Source organism: Eschrichtius robustus, chromosome 21 (assembly GCF_028021215.1).
Source record: "Eschrichtius robustus isolate mEscRob2 chromosome 21, mEscRob2.pri, whole genome shotgun sequence".
Lineage (NCBI taxonomy): Eukaryota > Metazoa > Chordata > Mammalia > Artiodactyla > Eschrichtiidae > Eschrichtius > Eschrichtius robustus.
Genome location: NC_090844.1, coordinates 36,266,992 through 36,292,890, shown reverse-complemented (window position 1 = coordinate 36,292,890; position 25,899 = coordinate 36,266,992). Strand labels below are relative to the sequence as shown.

The 25,899-nt window shown below is 51.5% G+C and overlaps 1 protein-coding gene and 1 pseudogene across 1 annotated transcript in view; one reads left to right on the top strand and one right to left on the bottom strand.

Moving 5' to 3' along the window:
* Nucleotides 1-7,685: 7,685 nt before the first annotated feature.
* Nucleotides 7,686-25,899, bottom strand: part of LOC137755886 (uncharacterized) — an 86,601-nt gene continuing 68,387 nt past the window's right edge. Inside the window, 9 exon segments of the mRNA XM_068531999.1 lie at nt 7,686-8,545; nt 8,759-8,995; nt 9,228-9,376; nt 9,486-9,650; nt 9,756-9,811; nt 10,475-11,121; nt 11,123-11,409; nt 11,412-11,453; nt 11,655-11,790. Of these exon segments, the coding sequence (XP_068388100.1) occupies nt 7,988-8,545; nt 8,759-8,995; nt 9,228-9,376; nt 9,486-9,650; nt 9,756-9,811; nt 10,475-11,121; nt 11,123-11,409; nt 11,412-11,453; nt 11,655-11,790 (2,277 nt within the window). The 3' untranslated portion in view covers nt 7,686-7,987.
* On the top strand, nt 12,798-15,130 carry LOC137756097 (serine/arginine-rich splicing factor 3 pseudogene; annotated as a pseudogene).

Sequence of the window (25,899 nt, the reverse complement as noted above, 5' to 3'; positions counted from 1 at the left end):
TGCTGAGGGGCGCTTGCCCAGCTGGTTAGACCTGTTCGCACCCAACTGCCCACAGTCAGCACCCAGGCTAGGAACAGCAGCCTCCCCATTTCCTCGGTGTCTTCTAGTTTTGTTCCTTTCTTCTTTTCGCTGCCTTCCTCCCCAAAGAGGCAAGATACTCATCTTCAAGAACCAAATCAGGCCATGATTTTCCAGCTAAACTCATGACAGTTCTGCACTTCTGAATGACTGGGTACAAACATTTGCAAGGATGCGCTCTTGGGTGAGGCGCCAGCCAACTTTTCTAGCTTCATCTCTCTTGCTCGTGTGTGGGCACCCCCTGCTGCCCCAGATGCCGTGACTCCTCCATTTTCGTATATTCCTCCTCAGAATGCTGCCACCACCCCATCCTGGCCTTTGGGAATGTTAGCTGGCTGTTCCCCACAGCATCCTGTCACCCTGGTCCACTCTTTCTAACCTCTGTATGCCCTTCTATGAAATCTTGTCAGGTCCAACTGGAGGAAGACCACCTATAGGTCAATTAGCTTGGGAAGGAACCCAACTGTGTGAACTGCTTCCCCTTTCCCAGTGTCTTTAAAATAACGTTAAATAAAAAAAAGAAAAAATGTTGTTCTAGAGCTCCTATACCATCTCTTACCACCATCAGAAAACCACCCCCCAAAAGGGGGACCTCATTCATATTGAAAATAACTTCTTAACGTGTAGGCATTACCTTAGGGCATTCTAGACACTGGGGGAGGGAAAAACCATTGTAGTTTTCTAACATGCATGTTAAACTTCTTTCCAAAGTTCTTTAAACTGTGGTATTCTTACAGGTAGACAATGTTGCTGATCAAGCGCTTGTTTCTTCCCTTTTCTTCCCCCAGGCTCAAAGATTTGGAAAGAGATAGTTTAACAGAAAAGGTAAGGAAATCTCCACCTTAACAAAATTTATGATCAAATGTGACCATTTGACAGACACTATGTAGTTCCTAAAAACAAATTGAAGTGGAATTGGCTCTCTTTTCCCTGAAGTTGAGGATAACGTGGATGTTTTTGTCTAACGTGCTGGACTAATAGGCTATTATTGGTTAGCTTTTGGTAACTCATCGAGTTTCCCAGTCTGGGTTCCGTACCATCAAGTCTGGATTATAATTTGTCCTGGTCACACTGTTTTTCAAAATCAGGTTTGTTCTAGTATGCTATTATGTGTCTGTTTCACCTTTAATCTTTCCATTTTTCACCACTCTGGAGATGGTGTGATATGATCTTAACGAAAACAACAGGAACATGTCTTGTGAATGTCTTGTGAATATTTAGCTTTCTTTCTGGCTGACTCAGCATTGCCTGCCATTCAGTCATTGTTATGTGACCAGGCAGTGTAACTATTTGTGTATTAGTCCCTTGGTTCATAGCTTGGGAATGTGGAGACTTCTAAACCCATATCCTTCCCTTAGGAATGCGTGAAGGAGAAATGGAATCTCTTGCCTGAATTTCTGCAGACAGAAATAAGAATCAGTTATGTAACTTGGAAACCAAATTACATAAAGAAGAATTATCAGAGGTTAAGTCGTCAGCATCCTGGCGGCTAGAAAACGTTTCCTCCCATGTAACTTGTCTGTGACCAGGGAGGCAGGATAATCCCACCTCTCCCTGTTACCTGATAGTTATAAAGGAAGAGCATGTGTTTCCTTATTCTCTCATGGCCACTTGTTTACATTCACTGTTACTTAAATTATCCTTTCCTGCTGTAGGAGGGCTACCTGGCTAAAGTCAAATCCCTTTTAAATACAGATTTGTCCTTGGAGAACAGAGCTCATGCTTTCAGTCGGGAAGTGAATGGATGTCTAGAAAACGGGAGCCAGACAAGTGCTGAGGAGCGCAGAGTGGAAATAGCAGAGAAAAAGAAGTCCCCCAAACCTGTTTCCAAACTTTGCATGCCCAGGAGAAGCAAGTCCGATGGAGAAACAAAATGTAAGAGCACTTGACTCGTTTGACCTCGTTGGAGTCTGGTACCGCCTAAGGGGAGGACAGACTTGGTGCCATAGGGTCTGTCTGTTCCCCACACACACAACCCCTCCACTGGCAGTACTTGTTTTTTGTGTATCCTTTTTTATTTTATTTTTTGGGGGGTGGGGGGTGGGGGGTGGCTGTGTTGCTCGGCTTGTACGATCTTAGTTCTCCAACCAGGGATCGAACCCGGGCCCTCGGCAGTGAGAGTGCCGAGTCTTAACCACTGGACCGCCGTGGAATTCCCTCTGTGTATACTTCTAACTAGCTTAGATATATACTTTAAATTTTTGTCTTCGACCAAGTTATAGAGCATTAGATCCCCAAATGTGGTTGAATTTATGAGGTATAAGAAAACAAGAGCTGCTGATATTTATGACTTGTAAGTTACATGCCTGTTGAAGCTAAACATTTATTCTTAGACTCCTTCCCCGCTTGTAGTCAGAGTAACTCTTCTGGAATTTTTAAAATAAGAGCCTGGGACTTGAGCTCAGGTCAGGTGCTTGGCCACTTCATCGTTTGACGAAATAAGCAGAGGCTCTGCTTCCTTGTCCATCTCAGGGTTGGGCCCTTCATACGAGAGTTTGTGTTAAAATGGCCTAGCAAACTGGCAGGTGCTAATTTGATGACTTTATGAAGACGGTGGTTGCTTAGAATAAGAAGAGAAGGATACTTAATCCTCAGAACCTGGTCTCTGCACCAGCTTGCTAATGCTGAAGAACTGTACCTTGGCTGTGAACTCTTTATTCATAGTGGCTTTTTTGTTTCTTTTCTGTAAGCAGCTGAAGTCTCATGTACCCCAGGATTACAAGGCAAACTACCAGGCAGACCACCATCACATCTCATTTCACAAGGGGGTCAGTGTATAATGAATGGACAGCCCCCATTTTAGGGGCCAACTGTTTTTGGTAAAACACATATAGAATTAGTATGATGTAACTTAGTAATTCTGACTTCCACATTGCTTAGGTTTTCCTTTTGATATTCTGTTTTTAGACATTCATGAACAGCATTTCTGAAGACCTCATCCATTTTTGCTCTTAGCATCGGAAACTTCAAATGTACATACACAAAATACCAAGGATAGTAAAATGAACCCCTGTGTACCTATCACCCAGTATCAACAGTTAACAGCTCCTGGCTGTTGTTTCATCTATACCCCCATAGGCTCCAAGTGAAAATTATTCCAAATGGATTACAACTCCATACACACCCATGTCCCCCCAGTTGGATTACTTTGAAACAAATCGGACATGTCATCTTATCCACAAATACGATATTTCTAGATGACAGGGTCTCTTTCTCTGACAAGTTTTTATTTCATATTTTGCTATAATTGCTAACATCTAGCAAACAGTCTTTTGAAGAAGACAAAACATGCCTTATAAAGTGTAACAGTTCCTTACTAACAAATATATAGCAGTGTTCATACCTCCCCTTGTGTAACAGAGTTTGGTTGATTTGTTCCTTAAGCCTTTCAAGTGATAGATTCCTTATTTTCTTGCCATTTATTTAAAGAAAATAGGTCTTTTGTCTAATAGCTTCTAGGTCTGGCTGACTGCATCGTTTTGGTGGTTAATGTGTTCCCTTGTCTCCAGTTTTCTGTCAACTGGTGGTTAGGTCTAGAGTCCTGATCAGATTCCAGCTTTATTTTGTGCGACTTCATTGACGGTATGGGGCTGGCCATCAGAGGCATGTAATGTCTCTTCGGTGATTCTAGCAGCCGTTGATCAAACTCTAGATCCATTATTTCTTAGGGTTTGCAAAACGGTGGTATTCTAAACCTGTCATCCAAAGAAACATTAAACTCGAAGCTTGTTTTAATGTCCTGGCAAAAAGGGCTTCTCCTTGGAGGGAAGAGGGTGTCCATGCCCTGAATCTTTCCAAACAGAGGGTACTCTTGGTAGGGAGGAATATAAGTTGTTTTGTGCCCACTGCAAGTCTAGGGTCTGGCTGAGCTAACAGTTGGCCTTACTGTATGTGACAGCCCTGCCAAACAGAAACCTGAGGAAGACCCTGAAAAAGCAAAATCAGGTGATTCTGTCGGTGAAGAAGAAAAAGACCACGTAGGGCTCGTGTTTAAGTTTCTTAATTCTGCCTTATTTTGGTACACTTGCTGATAATTGTGAATTTACACTTGGTCTGTCTATGGACCGTAAGTGACTGAGAGGATGTTAGAACATATCCCTGGACCCAGGGCAGTACAAAGTGTATTATGGTTAGACCCGAGGACTCAGCAGGCCCGTAACTTTGGTGTGTTCTCTCCTATCTACCTTCCTACCTCTCCAGCTGTCAAGATTTGACAGTCAAACCAGCAGATGTGATGCGTTTAAAGCATTTCCTTCTGATGTCAGATAAGCTCCTTTCCCACATCTAATCTCTCTATAAAAGCAGAGTTGTCGTGTTACTATGTGTATTGTAATAATGCTGCTTCGACTTTTTAGGTTAGAAAACTGTTGGCTTGCCAAAGGCCTCCAATATAGAAAATGTCAGTCTCTAGCACTGTCCCATGTGACTTGAGGGGCAAACCTAGATACTACCAGATGGTCACACGCTATCTATTTCATTCCTGCCACAGGATTAGCTGTGTAAGTCGGGAAGTCTGTAGGTTTACAGGTGGGTAGTAAATGCCCTGTTACCTGCTAAAGATGAGTATCCGTGGTTTGCTCTAAGGCAGGATTTCTCAAACAAGGCATTGACTTTTGGGGCCAGATAAACCTTTACTGTGGGTGTGAGTCCTGTGCACCGTAGAGTGTTTAACAAGGTCCCGACCTCTACTCACTAGATGCCCGTAACATTCCCTCTCTCTCCTCCCAGTTGTGACAACCAAAATCACCTTCAGACTTTCCCAGACTTTCCCCATTTCCCAGATGGGGGGCACAATTGCACTGAGCGAGAAGCACTGGACTCAAGGCTAGCAATATCATTGAGGTAGACATGACGTCCTGTTGTAAAAGACATACTCATTCTCCTGTTTTTATTTTGGAAATTAGATGCCACTGTTCATGATCCTTATTCAGATGTCTGTCATTAAGTTGAGTCAGACTACTCACTCACAGGTGGGACACTGAGACAGAGGGAAACAGCTTGTCCAAGTCACATGGCCACATCCCTTGCCTCCTAAGAAAACGTGTCACAAGGGAAAGCAAGCTGGCTCTTGTAATATTGACAAGTGTTTTTTTTTTAAACAAATGTGCCAGTTTTAGAGTTGTTCTTTGCCCTCTAACCTTTTGGAGGGCTTACATAGCCTTCAAGCTTCTGAAGAAATGAACTGGGGCACTCTTTCCCAAGCAGGAAGCAGTTTCGCTGGCAGTGTGTGAGAGGCCTTGGGGACCTGGAGGATGAACACTTGTCGCAACAGGGTTTATCCCGATATGCTAGAGTAAGGCTCAGTGCACCACACCGGTGTCATCAGGTAGTGTTTGTTGGTCAAATAAGTAGTACTACAGAGAGAATCTTACTTTAGTCAATTTAAAGTTTTGAGATCTTACTATGTTTTTTTTTGTTGTTGTTGTTTTTTAAAGCTTTTTTTTTTAATTTTTATTTATTTATATTTGGCTGTGTTGGGTCTTCGTTTCTGTGTGAGGGCTTTCTCTAGTTGCGGCAAGCGGGGGCCACTCTTCATCGCGGTGCGCGGGCCTCTCACTGTCGTGGCCTCTCTTGTTGCGGAGCACAAGCTCCAGATGCGCAGGCTCAGTAATTGTGGCTCACGGGCCTAGTTGCTCTGCGGCATGTGGGATCTTCCCAGACCAGGGCTCGAACCCGTGTCCCCTGCATTGGCAGGCAGATTCTCAACCGCTGCGCCACCAGGGAAGCCCCTTACTATGTTTTTAAAAACAGGTATTAAATACATGCATTTGGTAAAACAGTACAAAAGGCTGTTTGGTACATAGCAGCCAAAGAAAAACAATGTGGCTATTCCGTGCTGAGCTATGCTGTGAGCGTTATCAAATAGATACTGGATTCTGAGGCCTTTGTTCAGGAACAAAAAAGAATATAAAATATCTGATTACCACAACTAAGGAGCCGGCCTGTGGCAACTAAGACCCGGCACAATTAACTAAGTAACTAACTGACTATTTTTTAAAATCTCATTAATAGGTTTTTAATATGATTTTTTAAAATTTATTTATTTATTTTATTTATTTTTGGCTGCGTTGGCTCTTCTTTGCTGCGTGCGTGCTTTCTCCAGTTGCGGCGAGCAGGGGCTACTCTTGGTTGCGGTGCATGGGCATCTCATTGCTTGCTGTGCGTGGGCTTCTCATTGCGGTGGCTTCTCTTGTTGCGGAGCACGGGCTCTAGGCACACGGGCATCCGTAGCTGTGGCTCGCGGGCTCTAGAGTGCAGGCTCAGTAGTTGTGGCGCACGGGCTTCGTTACTCCGCAGCGTGTGAGAACTTCTCAGACCAGGGCTTGAACACTTGTCCCCTGCATTGGGAGGCGGATTCTTAACCACTGCACCACCAGGGAAGCCCGAGCTCTAACCTTTTAAGAAATGTGTTCCTTCCACCTTCATGGAGCAGGCGTAGGGGATGGAGAGGAGTGAGAACCCGATTGGCAGGGGTCCGGTCGCAACCCCGGAAGGGGACGGGGGAGGATCTAAGAGGTGGCACCGGGCCACAGTCGACCCCCAGTGACAGCTAAGAGCTGCACTGCTGCCCCTTCGTGCCCCAGGACCTGAGCTCAGGTCCCGGGGTGGCTGGAGAAACGCACTGTTTCTGGTGAGATGCTCTTACTTACTGTGTGGAGCTGCTCCAGCTGCCCCGGCGACCACACCCCTGCAGGGTCCTGTGCCCATCCTCCCTGCCCCCTGCCCAGGGCTCGGGGAACAGCAGTCTCTGTGGGGCAACCTGCTTCCAAGTCCTTCGGTGACCACGGAGGAGTGGGAACGGGCTGGGCTGCCGGGGAGCCTGGGCATGCAACACCTGAGGTCAGCCCTGGGGGCTCACGTGAGGGCAGGGGCTGGGGGGTGTGGGCGGTGAGCGGAGGGGCCTCCAGCCGGTGTCAGTCTGGGCCCTGGACCTGGGGAAAGGCCTCACCCTCTCAGTCCTGACCTGCCGCTCAGGAACCCTGTGGCCCACCAGCCCGAGGCCTGTGGCACCCGCCACAGACTGCCCGGCACACGGCTGGGGTGCCAACGCCACACCTGGATTTTGCACGGGGACCATCGAGGGGCTCGGTGCACGGGAAGACGAGCAGCCCCCAGGCCCCGACACGCCCCTTCCATGTCCATCGAGAAGTGCCGGATGGAAGGCCGGCTGTGTTCCTTTTCGAGCCCCAGGGAATTCGCAGGAACAGCCCTCCCGGCCACGGGGTGCCTGCCCACCGGCTCTGGGCCTGCGACCAGCCCAGAACACAGAAGGCACAGAAGTGGGTGCAGGGAGCTGAGCCGGGTCTGCAGAAGGGCAGACACCACAGCCTGGTCCACAGCCGACTGGCCCAGGGAGGGTGAGAACGGGCGGGCCGGCTGAGGGGAGGACAGAACGTGGCACAGCCTGCCCGCCTGGGCCCCGGGGAGAAGGTCGGGGCGCTGCCCGCTCCCTCGCTCCACTGCCTGGCGTCCTTTGTGGGGGCGAAGGGCCGGAGGCAGGGCTCCCGAGGAGCTCAAAGGCCAGGGAAGGACACACGGGACTGTCCAGACCCACCCTAGCGCTCCAGTGGGGCAGCACCCTCTCTGAATTCCTACTGCCACCAAAACACATCCCTAAGGCCTTTGGGAAGAATCGCTAGGACCCAGGAAGGCGGCCCCTTGCTGTGGTCCAGACTTCACCAGCTGCCGATGACTGGAGGGAGCCAGCCGGCCGGCCACGGGGACAGGGACAGCCACAGCAGGGCTTCCTGCAGCTGTGCCCACCGCCAGAACCAGCTGCAGCCAATCACAGCCCCCGACATGCCAAACAGTGCCAGGCGAGAGGCAGGCAGGAACCTGACACCCCCTCACTAGAGAGCCGGCCCGGCCAGGTGGTGGGAGCCATCCCCGTCTGAACTCACCCCACAGGTCAGCCATCTCCCAGTGACCCAGACGCTACACCAGCAGAGAGCAGCCTGCAACGGCCGCAGGGCTGATCCCCGACCAAGGTCAGAACTCCCCCCAGTGTGACGGCCCCCATGCCGCTCCTGTGGTGGAAGGGACCGCAGGCAGAGACCAGGAGTGGAGTCTTTTTATTAATGGCTGCCTTTTCAGAGAACCGTTTTGTAAGCAGGAAAGCTCCCCAGGAAGGGATTGCATTAGTGCAACAAGGGGGAGCCTTGACGCCAGGCCCTCCAGACACGTCCAGGTGGAGACTTTTGGCCGAGGCCGGCCGCCAGGGACTCAGGGGCTGGGAGGACACGCCGCCCCTCCCCCGCCCTGGCAGGGCGCTAAGGCACCGGGCCCGCCTGGGTGGGCAGAACCCCGTGCCGTCAGCAGCCGGCGGCTTGCAGCCCTCAACCTGCAGCCCTTTGCTCAGGAGGAAGGCATCCTGCGTGGGGTCGCAAGCCAGGAAGAGCTTCACCATGCCCTTGGCATCCTTGGAGCCGCCTGGCCTCAGAATGCAGCTTCTGTAGTCCATGGCAACCTGCCGAGAGGGGGCGGGGCTGCAGGAGGGTGGAGCTCCGCCTTCACTGAGAGTATGGGTGTGGCCACCTCTGCTGTGACTGAACAAAGGGCAGGGGAGCAGGAGGTCCAGGGCAGGGCCCTCAGAGCCTGGCAGGCCCAGGCAGGCGGCACAAGCATCTAGGCCTAAGCCGAGGACCTCCGTGTTGGTCTGCGCGGCAGGACGGTCTCTCACCTTGCCACTCAGGACGTCCTCCTGCTTGAAGCGTGTGTGGAACGTGTCCGCGGAGTACACCTCGCTGCACAGGCAGCCATAGGACTGGGCGTTGTATCTTCCTGCCAGGCGGCCGAAGGTCGCAGGCAGGTGGGTCCCTGGGACACAAGCGGAGAGGCTCCTGCCCGGCCCCCTGGCCGCTCCGTGCCCCTTCCCCAGAGCGGGGGCCTCAAACAGCCCTGTCTGAGTCCCCTGCCACTAGAGGGAGTATTGGCCCAACACTTCTAGAAAACGGGGACCTTGCGGGCAACTCAGTGGAGGGACACAAATCAATCTTTGCCGACTTTCTGCTGAAGCTCACGAGGGTTCGCCCCTAAGCCTCTTACAAGGTCAGCTGCCGAGGCTCCGAGGGATGAGTCAGGGCTTGCCCTCCAGCACGGGGAGAGCACGGGTTAAAGCGCTCACGAGGGAGTGAACCGCCTGTCCGCACCGACACGCACGGGCAAACCTCGTCGACGTGTTCCATCCGGGCTATGAAGCCCTCTCCTGCCTCTTCCAGGCTCTCCAGAAAGCACGTGCAGATACGCCCACCCCACCCTCGGACTCCGCGGGCCACAGCTGGAGGTACCAGCCAAGGAACTGAGGCAGGAAGAGGCCAGAGGTCACCAGGCCTCGGCGAGAGCCTGTCAGTCGGTCCCCTTTCACACACCACCAGACGATCCTCTTGACCTGGGCAGTAGCCGCCAACCGACCGCTAAGTTGGGCCCGGCTCGCGCTTGGCTGCCTGGCATGGCTGGGCCCCCGAGGATCTCCTGGCAGAGGCGGGCATTCTCCTGGGCCGGGTCCACGGGCGTCTGCGTGTACAGGGCCTGGTCCACCTCTGCCAGGACGATCTGGCGCAGGTTGAAGAGGCCTGGGGGGCGGGAGGAAGGAGACGAGGGGATGGCACTGTGTCCAGGCCGCGCTTTCCAGCCGGGCGGTCCAGGCGCCCCCTTCCCTTCCCTCGGCCCGGCCGCACCTGGGTTGGCCTGCCGGGACTTGATGAGCTTGTCCCACAGCCCCTGGGGGACGGCGCTGCCCGTGCCCCACCGAGACTGGCAGCATCGCCAAGGCCTCACAGGGTGCGGTGCCCCTGGCCCCAGAGCCTTCCCTCTGGTTCTCATCACCGGCTGTCACCAGACTCGCAGGCAACGTGCCTTTCTTTTCTGTTTTCTTTTTTCTGGCCCTCAGCCACGCAAAGGGGTGAAGCCCTGACACTCATTGCCACGTGCATGGACCCTGAGAACATGATGCTCAGCGAGAGAAGTCAGACACAGAAGGACACACAGGGTGTGACCCCACTGAGGGGAAACGTCCAAAACAGGTAGATCCACAGAGTCAGAGTGGGTTCCTGGTTGTCAGGGGCAGGGGAGGGGAGGGAGTGATAACTAAGGGCGTGAGGGACATTTTTGGGGTGATGGAAATGTTCCAAAACAGGGCAGTAGTGATGGCTGCACAGCTCAGTAAACTGTCCCCACGCGCTCCGGTGCAGCCTGTGAGAGCATCGCTCTCAGGACGAAGGGCTGACCGCAGGAAGACTGAACGAGCACTGGGTCCGGGGCCCAGACGCTGAGCTGGGGTCCCCCCATGGGGAAGTCACTGGGACTTGCTGAGCCTCCACGGAGACTGGCAGCAGCCCCAGGGCCTCACAGGGCGCGGCGCTCCCGGCCCCAGAGCCTTCCCTCTGGTTCTCATCGCCACCTGTCACCAGACTTGCAGGCAACGTGCCTTTCTTTTCTTTTGTCTTTTTTAAAGGCAACTCTTGAGTACATGTACTTAACATGCAGGGAACCAGTCCTGACTCCTTGATCTGGGGCTTCCAGCCTCCAGAGTCTCGAGGACATCCATTTCTGTTGTTTATGCGCCCAGTGCGTGGGCTTTGATGATGGAAGCTGACACCGAGGGTGTCGCCACGTGCGGGGTGACATCAGCGGAAGAATCCCGTGGCGAGGGCCTGCCTGAGGACCACGCGTGCCCGGGCCCTCCCCGGCCCCTGCCCGCAGCCCTGCGCCCGCACCCACCTGGGAGCAGAGCTGGTGCATCGCTTGCCAGAACTCGTGAAAGTAGGTCTCCAGCTCATCGTGCTGCAGCAGGGAGGGCGGATCGGGCGTGGGCTTCGTGAAGTTGGCCACCATGGCCACCACGGCGATCTGGCGGCTCCCATCCTGCTGCAGGCAGCTCGGCTGCAGGCCGAAGCAGGCCGCGTGCCCGGACTTCCCTTCCCTGGGGAGGGACGCGGGGTGTGGCCCAGCTTCCACAGAGGAGCTCCGGCCCACGGCCGACAGGTTCCCGCACGCACGCACGCACCGAGGGTAGAGGTCCAGGTAGAACTTGCCGATGGATGACCTTGCCCAAGGCCGCGTCCCGGACCGTGTAGAGCCTCACGTCTTCGTGACACACGTTGGCGCCCTCCTCCAGGTCGAAGGTCAGCCCCAGCAGCTCCTGGGAGATGCCCAGCAGCCCGCGCGTGACCACCTGCATGGGGAAGGACTCACTGAGCAGGTACTGGTCCTCGTGGTAGCACGTCTCCTCCCCCTGGTTCATGTAGTAGCGCAGGTCCCAGGCGTTGATGGGCCCGTCACAGTGCAGGCCCCGCCTCTGGCACTCGGCCTTCTTTAGCTCCAGGATCAAGGCCGCTCCTGCTCCCCGAGGGGCTTCAGCTTCTGGGCCAGCTCATCTGCGGGCGGAGGGGAGAGGCTCGGCTACGTCCCTGTGGCGGCTCCCCAGCCGCCCCCCACCCTGCGTCCCTCAAGGCAGAATGAAGGGTCTGGGAAGGTGACCCCCAAGGGCTGACACAGTGGGGTCTCAGGCAGCACCACGCCCAGTTAAGGTCCGCCTGACGCCCTCCCCACTGGGACTCAGGTGGAGGCGGGGTTACCTAGGAAAGTGGCCACCACCTGGCTGGTCTTGGCCATGTTCATCTCCAGCACGGAGTCGGCACGCGTGCTGAACCCCAGCAGGCAGGACTTCTGGACCTGCAGCCTCACCAGCTCCCCGAGGATCGTGCAGTTCTCCTGGAACCCAGAGACGGCCGGCACTGGGGACCGTGGGCCATGCTCTCCCTGTGGGACCCCTGGCCAGGTCTCTGCTTGCGGGCAGGGCTCTCAGGCCACTGGCGGGCACAGCCAATCCCCCTCCCTCCTCCTCCTGGCCCGGATTTCTAGACACTTTGGTGCTGTCCTAACACGTGGTCTTTATTAACACAGGTCCTTTTGGAACCAGAAACGGCGTGAACCGTGATGGGCTCTAAGGCCAAGGGCAGGAATAAATGCGGCCAGGCTCTCCAGGAGCCACCCAGGCAGGGGCCTCCCCGGGCTCAACAATACAAACTCGGCTACCGTGCAGACAGCAGCTCATCCCCACGGCGCCCGAACACCCAGTCCCTGGACGGCGAGACGCCTGTTGCTGCAGGTGGCCCGTGGCTCGCTGGTGAGGCCCGGCCCCAGGCGTACGCCACCTTCTCTGGGGCCACCTCTCCGGTTCTGCGGTGGGGTTCTCCTGGAAGCCCCCAGTCACCACAGGACCAACGTGGCCTGTCTGCAGCCCAAGAAGGTGGGGACACAGGACTGTTCCCCGTGCCCCCCGCATCACCCGCGAGGCCCAGCAAGCACCAGTGGTGTCTGTAGGGAAGATGAAGGACTCGTGCACAGCCCCCATCTACTGAAGATGCTAAACGGCAGAAGCGCAGACTGCAGCCACACGCGGTGTGGACCAAATGCAAGTGTCCTTGCAGGACCCGATGTCTGAATGTCAAGGCCGTGCCCAGGCCATAATGAGAAGGCCCAGACCCCACGCAAGGCACAGAGAGGGGATGGGGGCAACATCTGCGAATCTGAGCTCATCAGGCATCACCCCAGAGGGAGAGGGAGAGGGAGAGAGGCAGAAGGAGATACGGAGGGAGAGGGAGAGAGAGGGAGGGAGAGACTTCTCTCCCTTCCCTGGGGGTTCTCTAGTGCAGCCAATGCTGAAAACCACTGCATTTCGGGAAATGGGTCCTCATAGAAAAGTTAAATAGTAGCACATGGCATTATCGACACATAATAAAAAGGCCCAAAATCTTGGGGAGTCAGGGAGGGGAGCTGGCGGCTGCCTCGTAAACGAGGAGAGATTGGGCGTCAGAGAAGAGGCCTGTGCAGCCTGCCGCCCAGGGCCCCATAGACTTCATCTCCCAGCTGTGGTCCAGGGCTGGAAGTCAGCGGGGAGGTCAGGCCGTCCAAGCATCAACGTTGACTTCAGGGCTGATCTAAAAGGTGCCTCGTGTCTGTTGAAGCAGAAAAAAGAGAAAGCAGTGGGGAGAGCATGGGAGGGGGAGGGAGTCCCCCTCCTCAGCCCTTCTCCCTCTCTTCCTCCCTCCCTCTCCCTCGCTGCCTCTCACTCTCCCTCTCCCTCCATCTCTCCCTCTGCCTCTCTCTGTCCCTTCCTCTCCCTCTCTCCTTCCCTTTCTCCCTGTCCCTCTCTCCCTCCCACTTTCCCTGTCCCACTTTCCCTGTCCCTCTCTCCCTCTACCTCGTTCCCTCTCCCTCTCTCCCTCCCTCTCTCCCTCTCCCTCCCTCTCCCTCCACCTCCTTCCCTCTCTGGTGAGGGAAGGAGGTGGAGGGAGAGGGAGAGAAAGAGTGGGAGAGGGAGGTGGGAGAAGGAGAGGGAGAGGGAGAGAGGGATGTCTCTCCCTCTCTCCCTCTATCCCTCCCTCCCTCCCTCTCTCCCTCTCCTCCCTCTCCCTCTCCCTCCAACTCTCCCTCTCCCTCCGTCTCTCCATCTCCTCACTCCCTCCCAGAGAGGGAGAGGCAGAGATGAGGGAGAGGGAGATAGGGAGAGGGAGAGGGAGGGGGCAGAGAGGGAGAGGGAGGGGGGAGAGAGGGAGAGGGAGGGGGGAGAGAGGGAGAGGGAGAGGGGGAGAGAGGGAGAGGGAGAGAGGGAGGGAAACAGGGAGAGAGAGGGAAGGAGACTTCTCTCCTTCCCTCTCTCTCCCTGTTTCCCTCCCTCTCTCCCTCTCCCTCTCTCCCCCTCTCCCTCCCTCCCTCTCCCTCCCTCTCCCTCTGAGTCTCCCTCTCTCACACTCTGTCTACCCTCTCTCAGGAAGGAGTGGGAGCAGGAGGGAAGGAGAGGCAGAGAGGGAGAGGGAGAGAGAGAGAGACAGACAGACAGAGACAGAGAGAGAGGAGAGGAAGCAGGGAGAAAACAGAGAAAGAACACACCACCTACATTTCTATCAAATGACACCGGGGATCCTTACACAACCAGGAGAAAATTACACAGCGAGGCTCTTTCTCAGCTGGAACTGCAACTGAAGACGGGGCCAAACACCACCAGGCTGGCCACACATGTCCAGCTGCTGCCCCAGTCCCTTGAGTCTGGTCAACAGGGCTCTGAGTGTCTGCTCCAGGGAGCTGGGGTTCACCCTCTCACCCGGGAGGCTGGGCCAAGCCAGTAGCGCCCCAGGCTGGACACATAGGGGGAAAAGCATCCCCACAGGACATCTTGTGCGAGCAGATTCAGCTGCCAGATTCTATAGGCCCGGGATCACCCTGTGGCCCGTGAAACCCAGGAGCCACGAGGGTCTTGCATCGTGATTCCTGTCCGTTGGACTGTCAAGTTTATGTAGGGAATCTTGGAAACAGTGGTAACAAGACTGAATTGGAATGAGCTTTAGGCTATTATGGACCACTCTGAAGTGTGTGGGTTGCTAAAAACCCTCCCGGCTTCCCTCTTGTTGAACGTGAAGATCCCCAAGATGCAGCCGATGCTGTCCGAGAACTAGACGGGAGAACACTATGTGGCTGCCGAGTAAGAGTGGACCTGTGGAATGGGGAAAAGAGAAGTCGAAATCGTGACCGCCTCCTTCTTGGGGTCGTCGCCCTCGAGATGATTATCGGAGGAGGAGTCCTCCACCTCGCCACACATCTCCAAGACGGAGAAGCTTCTCCCTCAGCCAGAGCAGGTCCCTTTCTAGATATAGGAGAAGAGAGATATCACTGTCCCAGGAGAGAAATCACAAGCCGTCCCGATCTTTCTCTAGGTCTCCTAGCCGATCTAGGTCAAATGAAAGGAAAAAGAAGACCACTTTGCAAGAGGGGTGGTGTACAGGAAATAACTTCATTTGACAGGAGTATGTACAGAATATTCAAGTTTTGTTTGAGACTTCCGAAGCTTGGTGCACTTTTTAAATGTTTTAGCTGTTCACATTTGTTTGTCTCTTGGGACAGTGACACATAAAGGTGTCATTCTCTATGGTTTGAAATGGGTCATATGAGGCATGTAATATGAAGAATTGTTACCTTACAATGTTCCCTTAAGCAAAATTGAATTTGCTTTGAATTTTTGGTCTTGCCTAGACTGATAGTAAAACTCTGACTCCTGCCCAGCTAAAGTGTGATGTTTACTATTATGGAAACAACACTGGCAAACATTGAAAAGGCATTCTGTAGCTGGGATATGGTATGCAGCTGTAGGTAAGCAAGCAGTCTTTAAAAGGTGCTGTGAACACAAGCCAGCAGGTAAAAATTAAAGCTGCACCCTTACCCTAGATTAGAGGTTTAAAAATTCCACTAGTCTTCACACCGGACAAGAGGTTGTCCAGTACTGAGCTCTGACCACCACAGCAAAAGTCAGCTCGACCCACCACCAGAGCCTCCCATCAAGCCTCTTAGATAGCCTCAACCACCAGAGGGCAGACAGCAGAAGCAAGAAAACCTACAATCCTGCAGCCTGTGGACCAAAAACCACAGTTACAGAAAGATAGAGAAGATGAAAAGGCAGAGGGCTATGTACCAGATGAAAGACAAGAAAACACCCCAGAAAAACAACTAAATGAAGTGGAGATAGGCAACCTTCCAGAAAAAGGATTCAGAATAATGATAGTGAAGATGATCCAGGACCTCGGAATAAGAATGGAGGCAAAGATTGAGAAGATGCAAGAAATGATTAACAAAGACCTAGAAGAATTAAAGAACAAACAAACAGAGATGACCAATACAATAACTGAAATGAAAACTACACTAGAAGGAATCAATAGCAGAATAACTGAGGCAGAAGAACGGATAAGTGACCTGGAAGACAGAATGGTGGAATTCACTGCTGCGGAACAGACTAAAGAAAAAAGAATGAAAAGAAATGAAGACAGCCTAAGAGACCTCTGGGACAACATTAAACGCAACAACATTCGCATTATAGGGGTCCCAGAAGGAGAAGAGAGAGAGAAAGGACCAGAGAAAATATTTGAAGAGATTATAGTCGAAAACTTCCCTAACATGGGAAAGGAAATAGCCACCCAAGTCCAGGAAGCGCAGAGAGTCCCATACAGGATAAACCCAAGGAGAAACACGCCGAGACACATAGTAATCAAAGTGGCAAAAATTAAAGACAAAGAAAAATTATTGAAAGCAGCAAGGGAAAAACGACAAATAAAATACAAGGGAACTCCCATAAGGTTAACAGCTGATTTCTCAGCAGAAACTCTGCAAGCCAGAAGGGAGGGGCATGATATACCTAAAGTGATGAAAGGGAAGAACCTACAACCAAGATTACTCTGCCCGGCAAGGATCTCATTTAGATTTGATGGAGAAATCAAAAGCTTTACAGACAAGCAAAAGCTAAGAGAATTCAGCACCACCAAACCAGCTCTACAACAAATGCTAAAGGAACTTCTCTAAGTGGGAAACACAAGAGAAGAAAAGGACCTACAAAAACAAACCCAAAACAATTAAGAAAATGGTCATAGGAACATACATATTGATAATTACCTTAAACGTGAATGGATTAAATGCTCCAACCAAAAGACATAGACTGGCTGAATGGATACAAAAACAAGACCCATATATATGCTGTCTACAAGAGACCCACTTTAGACCTAGGGACACATACAGACTGAAAGTGAGGGGATGGAAAAAGATATTCCATGCAAATGGAAATCAAAAGAAAGCTGGAGTAGCTATACTCACATCAGATAAAATGGACTTTAAAGTAAAGAATGTTACAAGAGACAAGGAAGGACACAACATAATGATCTAGGGATCAATCCAAGAAGAAGATATAACAATTATAAATATATATGCACCCAACATAGGAGCACCTCAATACATAAGGAAACTGCTAACAGCTATAAAAGAGGAAATCGACAGTACCACAATAATAGTGCGGGACTTTAACACCTCAGTTACACCAACGGACAGATCATCCAAAATGAAAATAAATAAGGAAACAGAAGCTTTAAATGACACAATAGACCAGATAGATTTAATTGATATATATAGGACATTCCATCCAAAAACAGCAGATTACACATTCTTCTCAAGTGCGCACGGAACATTCTCCAGGATAGATCACATCTTGGGTCACAAATCAAGCCTCAGTAAATTTAAGAAAATTGAAATCATATCAAGCATCTTTTCTGACCACAATGCTATGAGATTAGAAATGAACTACAGGGAAAAAAACGTAAAAAAGACAAACACATGGAGCCTAAACAATACGTTACTAAATAACCAAGAGATCACTGAAGAAATCAAAGAGGAAATAAAAAAATACCTAGAGAAAAATGACAATGAAAACACGACGACCCAAAACCTATGGGATGCAGCAAAAGCAGTTCTAAGAGGGAAGTTTATAGCTATACAAGCCTACCTAAAGAAACAAGAAAAATCTCAAGTAAACAATCTAACCTTACACCTAAAGAAACTAGAGAAAGAAGAACAAACAAAACCCAAAGTTAGCAGAAGGAAAGAAATTATAAAGATCAGAGCAGAAATAAATGAAATAGAAACAAAGAAAACAATAGCAAAGATCAATAAAACTAAAAGTTGGTTCTTTGAGAAGATAAACAAAATTGATAAGCCATTAGCCAGACTCATCAAGAAAAAGAGGGAGAGGACTCAAATCAATAAAATCAGAAATGAAACAGGAGAAGTTACAACAGACACCGCAGAAATACAAAGCATCCTAAGAGACTACTACAAGCAACTTTATGCCAATAAAATGGACAACCTGGAAGAAATGGACAAATTCTTAGAAAGGTATAAACTTCCAAGACTGAACCAGGAAGAAACAGAAAATATGAACAGACCAATCACAAGTAATGAAATTGAAACTGTGATTAAAAATCTTCCAACAAACAAAAATCCAGGAGCAGATGGCTTCACAGGTGAATTCTATCAAACATTTAGAGAAGAGCTAACACCCATCCTTCTCAAACTCTTCCAAAAAATTGCAGAGGAAGGAACACTCCCAAACTCATTCTATGAGGCCACCATCACCCTGATACCAAAACCAGACAAAGACACTACAAAAAAAGAAAATTACAGACCGATATCACTGATGAATATAGATGCAAAAATCCTCAACAAAATACTAGCAAAAAGAATCCAACAACACATTAAAAGGATCATACACCACGATCAAGTGGGATTTATCCCAGGGATGCAAGGATTCTTCAATATACGCAAATCAATCAATGTGATACACCATATTAACAAATTGAAGAAGAAAAACCATATGATCATCTCAATAGATGCAGAAAAAGCTTTTGACAAAATTCAACACCCATTTATGATAAAAACTCTCCAGAAAGTGGGCATAGAGGGAACCTACCTCAACATAATAAAGGCCATATATGACAAACCCACAGCAAACATCATTCTCAATGGTGAAAAACTGAAAGCATTTCCTCTAAGATCAGGAATGAGACAAGGATGTCCACTCTCATCACTATTATTCAACATAGTTCTGGAAGTCCTAGCCACGGCAATCAGAGAAGAAACAGAAATAAAAGGAATACAAATTGGAAAAGAAGAAGTAAAACTGTCACTGTTTGCGGATGACATGATACTATACATAGAGAATCCTAAAACTGCCACCAGAAAACTGCTAGAGCTAATTAATGAATATGGTAAAGTTGCAGGATACAAAATTAATGCACAGAAATCTCTTGCATTCCTATACACTAATGATGAAAAATCTGAAAGAGAAATTATGGAAACACTCCCATTTACCATTGCAACAAAAAGAATAAAATACCTAGGAATAAACCTACCTAGGGAGACAAAAGACCTGTATGCAGAAAACTATAAGACACTGATGAAAGAAATTAAAGATGATACCAACAGATGGAGAGATATACCATGTTCTTGGATTGGAAGAATCAACATTGTGAAAATGAGTATACTACCCAAAGCAATCTACAGATTCAATGCAATCCCTATCAAATTACCAATGGCATTTTTTACGGAACTAGAACAAATCATCTTAAAATTTGTATGGAGACACAAAAGACCCCGAATAGCCAAAGCAGTCTTGAGGCAAAAAAACGGAGCTGGAGGAATCAGACTCCCTGACTTCAGACTATACTACAAAGCTACAGTAATCAAGACAATATGGTACTGGCACAAAAACAGAAACATAGATCAATGGAACAAGATAGAAAGCCCAGAGATTAACCCACGCACCTATGGTCAACTAATCTATGACAAAGGAGGCAAAGATATACAATGGAGAAAAGACAGTCTCTTCAATAAGTGGTGCTGGGAAAACTGGACAGCTACATGTAAAAGAATGAAATTAGAATACTCCCTAACACCATACACAAAAATAAACTCAAAATGGATTCGAGACCTAAATGTAAGACTGGACACTATAAAACTCTTAGAGGAAAACATAGGAAGAACACTCTTTGACATAAATCACAGCAAGATCTTTTTTGATCCACCTCTTAGAGTAATGGAAATAAAAACAAAAATAAACAAGTGGGACCTAATGAAACTTCAAAGCTTTTGCACAGCAAAGGAAACCATAAACAAGACGAAAAGACAACCCTCAGAATGGGAGAAAATATTTGCAAATGAATCAACGGACAAAGGATTAATCTCCAAAATATATAAACAGCTCATTCAGCTCAATATTAAAGAAACAAACACCCCAATCCAAAAATAGGCAGAAGACTTAAATAGACATTTCTCCAAAGAAGACATACAGACGGCCACGAAGCACATGAAAAGATGCTCAACATCACTAATTATTAGAGAAATGCAAATCAAAATTACAATGAGGTATCACCTCACTCCTGTTAGAATGGGCATCATCAGAAAATCTACAAACAACAAATGCTGGAGAGGGTGTTGAGAAAAGGGAACCCTCTTGCACTGTTGGTGGGAATGTAAATTGATACAGCCACTATGGAGAACAATATGGAGGTTCCTTAAAAAACTAAAAATAGAATTACCATATGACCCAGCAATCCCACTACTGGGCATACACCCAGAGAAAACTGTAATTCAAAAAGACACATGCACCCGAATGTTCATTGCAGCACTATTTACAATAGCCAGGTCATGGAAGCAACCTATATGCCCATCAACAGACGAATGGATAAAGAAGTTGTGGTACATATATACAATGGAATATTACTCAGCCATAAAAAGGAACGAAATTGAGTCATTTGTTGAGACGTGGATGGATCTAGAGACTGTCATACAGAGTGAAGTAAGTCAGAAAGAGAAAAACATATATCGTATATTAATGCATGTATGTGGAACCTAGAAAAATGGTACAGATGAGCCAGTTTGCAGGGCAGAAGTTGAGACACAGATGTAGAGAATGGACATATGGACACCAAGGGGGGAAAACTGCGGTGGGGTGGGTATGGTGTTGTGCTGAATTGGGCGATTGGGATTGACATGTATACACTGATGTGTATAAAATTGATGCCTAATAAGAACCTGCAGTATAAAAAAACAAACAAAACAACTAATACTAAACTTTCATTGGGTTATTTGTATGGAAATATGTTAATATAAATGTTTCAGACATTACATGAAATTTCTAAAAATCTTATATGTTCTGGTATAATGTTATAAGTCATAATCCTAGTTATTACTTTAAAATGTATATCTCAGAAATAACTAATTTTCTTGTCAACTGCATTATTATGAACTTTCATCAAATCTTTAACCGTGGTCATTTTTAAGTCTTTTGTCATTTACAGACAGTTCTGGGTGTACTCTGATGAGTTTGCAAATATGTTCCTATAAAAGGGTTTCATCTTCAAGAAATTCATGGAAAAGACTCTGACAAGTACAGATTTCTGGTAACTGACTGTACTGCTGAACTGAATGAATAAGCATTTTCAGAACTCTAATGAAAAACTGATGAACTCATAAAAGTGCTAACAAAGGATCAAGATAAAAAAAAAATTAATTACATGGGACTGAGTGAACTGATGAGGATGAGTATAATTTTTGTGACTTTCTGTCTGAATTAAAAAAAAAAAATCCCACAAGGACTCAGAGGCCGCAGCTCAACTAAGCCCGTGGGCCACAACTACTGAGCCTGCGCTCTAGATCCTGGGAGCCACAACTACTGAGCCCCCGTGCCACAACTACAGAACCCGGCACGTCTAGAGCCCGTGCTCTGAAACGAAAGAAGGCACTGTAATGAGAGGCATGTGCCCACAACGAAGAGGAGCCCCCGCTCGCCGCAACTAGAGAAAGCCTGCGTGCAGCAACGAAGACCCAACGCAGCCAAAAATTAATTAATTAAATTTTAAAAGAAGACCGCCATTGGGACGGCTGGGGGACAGCTCCACGCTCTGCTTCCTGAGGGGGACCTGCACCCAGGGACTCAGGAGGCGCCCTTGCTCCTGGCGATGCGTCCAGAGGCCCCAGCGCAGGAAAAGCACACATGGCATCCACGTAGGGAGGCCGGGCCCGGGGAGCACACGGGGTCTCCCTGGTACTATTCTTGCCACTTCCCTACAGGTGTGAAGTTTTCAAAATAAAGCATTCGGGGAAGAGGGCAGAAGCTGAAAAAGCCGCCCAGGCCCCAGCCCTTCAAGACCCCACGCCGGGTCAGGTGCGGGAGGACCCTGTGAGATTAAAGAAACATCACAGAGAGCAGGGGCGGGGCGGGGTCTCGAGGGACAACGTCCTTCGGGGCAGAATCTCGGTAGACAGACCGCCACCTTCCCCTAGGAAGGATCCAGAACCTTGGGACCCAAACACTCTGAGCGCCTCAGGAGAAAAAGGCCCTCCCAGGGGCAGGGCACACGGACGCCTCTCGACCACCCCGCGGGGCCCGCACGCACCCAGCTCCTCGCGCGTGAATGGCAGGAAGGTCACGTCCCCGTTCAGGTTCTTGTTGAAGTCGATGCACAGGAGACTCAGCTTCTTTTCTTTTTAAAAAATTTTTTAAAAATTAAAAAATTAATTTATTTGTGGCTGCATTGGGTCTTCGTTGCTGCACACGGGCTTTCTCCACTTGCAGCGAGCGGGGGACACTCTTCGCGGGGGACACTCTTCGTTGCGGTGAGCAGGCTTCTCATTGTAGTGGCTTCTCTTGTTGCGGAGCATGGGCTCTAGGTGCACGGGCTTCAGCAGTTGTGGCAAACAGGTTCAGTAATTGTGGCTCACGGGCTCTAGAGCGCTGGATCAATAGTTGTGGCGCACAGGCTTAGCTCCTCCGTGGCATGTGGGATCTTCCCGGACCAGGGCTCAAACCCATGTCTCCTGCATGGACAGGCGGATTCTTAACCACTGCGCTAACAGGTAAGTCCTCAGCTTCTTCTTGATGCTCTCGATTTTCTGAAGGACGAAGACGGCTGTAAAATCGGGGGGTGGGCGCACGGAGGGGGGTTCAAGGAGAAGAGGCGGATGAGGCGGACGAGAGGAGGGAGATGGGAAAGAAAGGGCCTCGGGTCCTAACTGTTAAGACCCTCCTCAGGAGTTACCCCAGGGTGACAGCCTAAGCTTCAGCTGTTTCAACGGAGCTAAGTTTCTGTCCCTTCAGGGTCTATCTGGTTTGCAGAAACAGGTAGAAATGGACCAGCCGGGGGGAGGGAGCGACGCGGGGCGCAGAGGAAGGTGCCGGTTCCCCGGGGCCCCTGCCGGGCCAGCAGCAGGCGGGGCGCCTCGAGGACCTACCCAGGCTGCACCCCCTGTCCAGCCCAGGACTCAGCGTGCCCGGCCCCGCTCCTGGGCTGAGCAGACGTGCCTGTACGAGGACAGGAAGGGCGCTGGGGGAGCGTGCCCGCTGGCTCTGCCAGGCGCAGGGGCTCGTCGGGCACGCCTGGCTCAGAAGCAGCCCGAGGGACGCCGGGCCTCTGTGGGCAGCAGGCGCCGTGCCGGGCACTGGCCTCTCTGCAGCCTCACAGCCCCACCGGCCACGACTGGGCAGGAGCACAGGGCGCCCTGGGAGGGCGGGGCGGCACTCAGGACCCCGTCCCGCGCCAGCAGGCCGCCTCTCCTAGGCGCCCGCCTCCACGGGCGTCCCCGTGGTCCCTCGGGCCAGTGGTTCTCAAGTGTCAAGGCAGTATGCGCAGCCCCACTGTCCACACCCTCACCTCCCCCAGCCTCGAAGCTCCATGTGCCCGCCGCTCCGGAGGACTTCGGGGCCCACGTGCCCCGGCCCCACCCTGGATGCCGGAGTCCCACAGTCCCCTGAGTCCCGGTTTCCTCCACCGCAAGGCACAGCACCGGCCGAAGCGGGACAGCGTTTGTGCTGAGGAACAAGAACTGTCGCTGAGCCCTGGGTCGGCCTGGTACCCGCGTTAACCGCGTCTGTCACTTTCTGACGCTAACCAGCCAGCGCAGGGCTGCACCCCAGCCCCTTCTGTACGGGGCTCCGACACTCGGGGCCACCATCCCCCTGCCCTCATCACCCCAGAGAGGCCCGGGGCCCCGGGGTCATTCTAGCCAATCCTGAGCCTGCTCCTTCCCGGGGACCCACACCTCAGGCTCCAGTCCCCAGCCACCCCTCCCCCCATTCCTGCCGAACCCTCGTGCTCCTGGGAGGCCCTAGGTGACAAGGCGTGCCCCTGCCCAGAACCATGAGTGACAAGCTCTTTCCTCATCTGCTGGCCTCACTGTTCTCTGTCCTCCACACAAACCGACTCGGTCAGCCCTCACGACCACCTGTGAGGGGGTCCTCGGGTCACGCACATTGCAGATGGTGAACAGGGACAATGGGGTCCAGGGACCGGCCTCCGGGGACCCAGCCAGTTGGTGGCAGAGCTGGGTCTGATCCCAGCCATCAAGATGCGTGTAGCCACGGCGCCCAACGCCACGCACCGAGGTGACGCACTCGACCATGGGTGGCTCGCAGTGCCCGCCCCCCTCCCCACCCCACAGGGCTGCCTCCCAGGAGGGGCCGGGCTGCCCATCGCCCGCCTGTCCAGGGTGCCGCAGGGACCCCGTCCTGCTGGACCAGGAGTGGGAAGAGCTGAGGGCTCTGGGGTCCACCCTGGGGGAAGAGGGGTGTCAGGCAGCTGGGAGGACCTGAAGGGACAGGCCCCCCGGGGGGGCCCACTGGGAATCCGCGCGGCTGCAGGGCTCAGCCAAGAGAGGAGAGAGGGGGTGAAGGCGGACGCCATGCTCTTCAGCCTCCCATCGTCCCCCAGCCTCCGTGCCCAGCAGGAGCCGCGCTGTGAATTACGGGAGAGAGGGGTCGGGTCTTGGCCCCCAGTCCTGGCACACAGCTCCTAAACCTAAAGCCACAGGCCGGGTTGCATCTTACAGCCCCCCTGCCTGCCCACCTCCTGCGAGGGGAGAGGACCAGGGGTTGCAACGTGAATCCGTTGCCCATGGCCCCCGCTGTAATCGTGCTCATGGAACAAAATCTCGGTAAACACGGGGTTCAGAGTGCTGCAGGGTGGGTACCTGCAGTCGGCCTCGAAGCCCCGCGCCCCGCCCCATGCCTCCCCACCTCCTCCTTCCACCTGGCTGTTCCTTTGTAATAGCCCAGTGCTCTAGTCCGTGGACTGGGGGCCTGTGTTCTGGGGGCCCGCGCTAGCCAACGAACGGAACTCGGGCTGGGGGCGTGGGAACTCCTGACACAGCCTGTCGGCCACAAGCGCAGAGGACGACGTGGACCTGTGGCTGGCGTGGGCCGAGCCCTGACCTGCGGGCTCTGACTCGGGTAGATGGAGTCCGAACTGAACTGCAGAAACCCGGCAGTCCCAGCGCTGCTGCTGCGGGAGCCCCACGGGCCTGGCGTCGGGACGGAAGCTCTGTGGGAGTGGGGGCTGAGGGTGGAGTAGGCTCAGAGGAGGGGGTCCTTCCTTGAGACCCTCCCACCAAAGCCACGGGGGACGGGGCCCCGGATGAGGCGGGGGTGTGGCGGGACGCAGGGAGGGGCCCACACTGCCCGTGCTCTGGGGAAGCCCTGTGACCCTGAGGACCGAGGGCAGAACAGGTGCAGAGGGAGCGCTGGTCCACGTGGACCTTCCCTCCTGAGGTTGAGGCGGCAGAGAGATGGGCAGAGGCCGGCAAGCGGGGCTCAGGCCAGGCGCTCCCCTACTGCGAAACTTCCTAAAAAAGCAGGCATCGCAGGACTCGGCAACCGAAGTCATGGGCACTTACCCCGGGGAAATGGAGACTGAAGTCCACACAGAATCTGTACACAAACGCTCGCCTAACTGGGAAGAGCCCCAGACCGAAAGCCGCCAGGGGCCTTCCCAGGGCAACGGATGACAGGGGCAGTCGTGTCAACGTCAGGATCCTGCTGGGACGCTGACTTGACTTGCACAAGAGGTGACATTGGGGAAAAGTGGGCAATGTAGTTTCGCTTTCTAGGGAGCTGGCCAACTCCTTTCCAGAGTGGCTGCACTGTCTTCCGCTCCCTCCAGCGACGACTCCCCTGTTCTGTGCTGCCTCGCCAGCACTGGGCACCGTCTCCATGTTCTGCTGGGAGCAGAACTTAGGTTTTCTTGTTCTAGGAGAAGCTCCAGAGTGACTCGCTAAGGCCATTAGCGAGTAATTATTTCCCAATGAGTAGCTATTTCCAGTTAAAACCAAAAGCCACCTAATTATTGCTTTTCCCATAAAATTAAATATGAAATCTACATTATGTAATTGTACACTTATTTCCCCCTTTGTGTATTCTAATTTCTTCCTGAGAAACCTAAGATGCCATCTTGCAGACTGCCCACAGTGGCTACGATTTGGGCAGCAGCAAAGGTCAACTTTAAACATTTTGTATCTAAAGTGGCTTTGGATACCTTTGGATAGAAAGTACAGTCTGAGCCATTTTACAAAATGTGCGGCCATTTTACAAAACAGCTTGACAGTTCCTGCAAGTGTTAAACATAGAGTTACCCTATGACCCAGCAGTTCCACTACTAAATATATACCTAAGAGAAATAG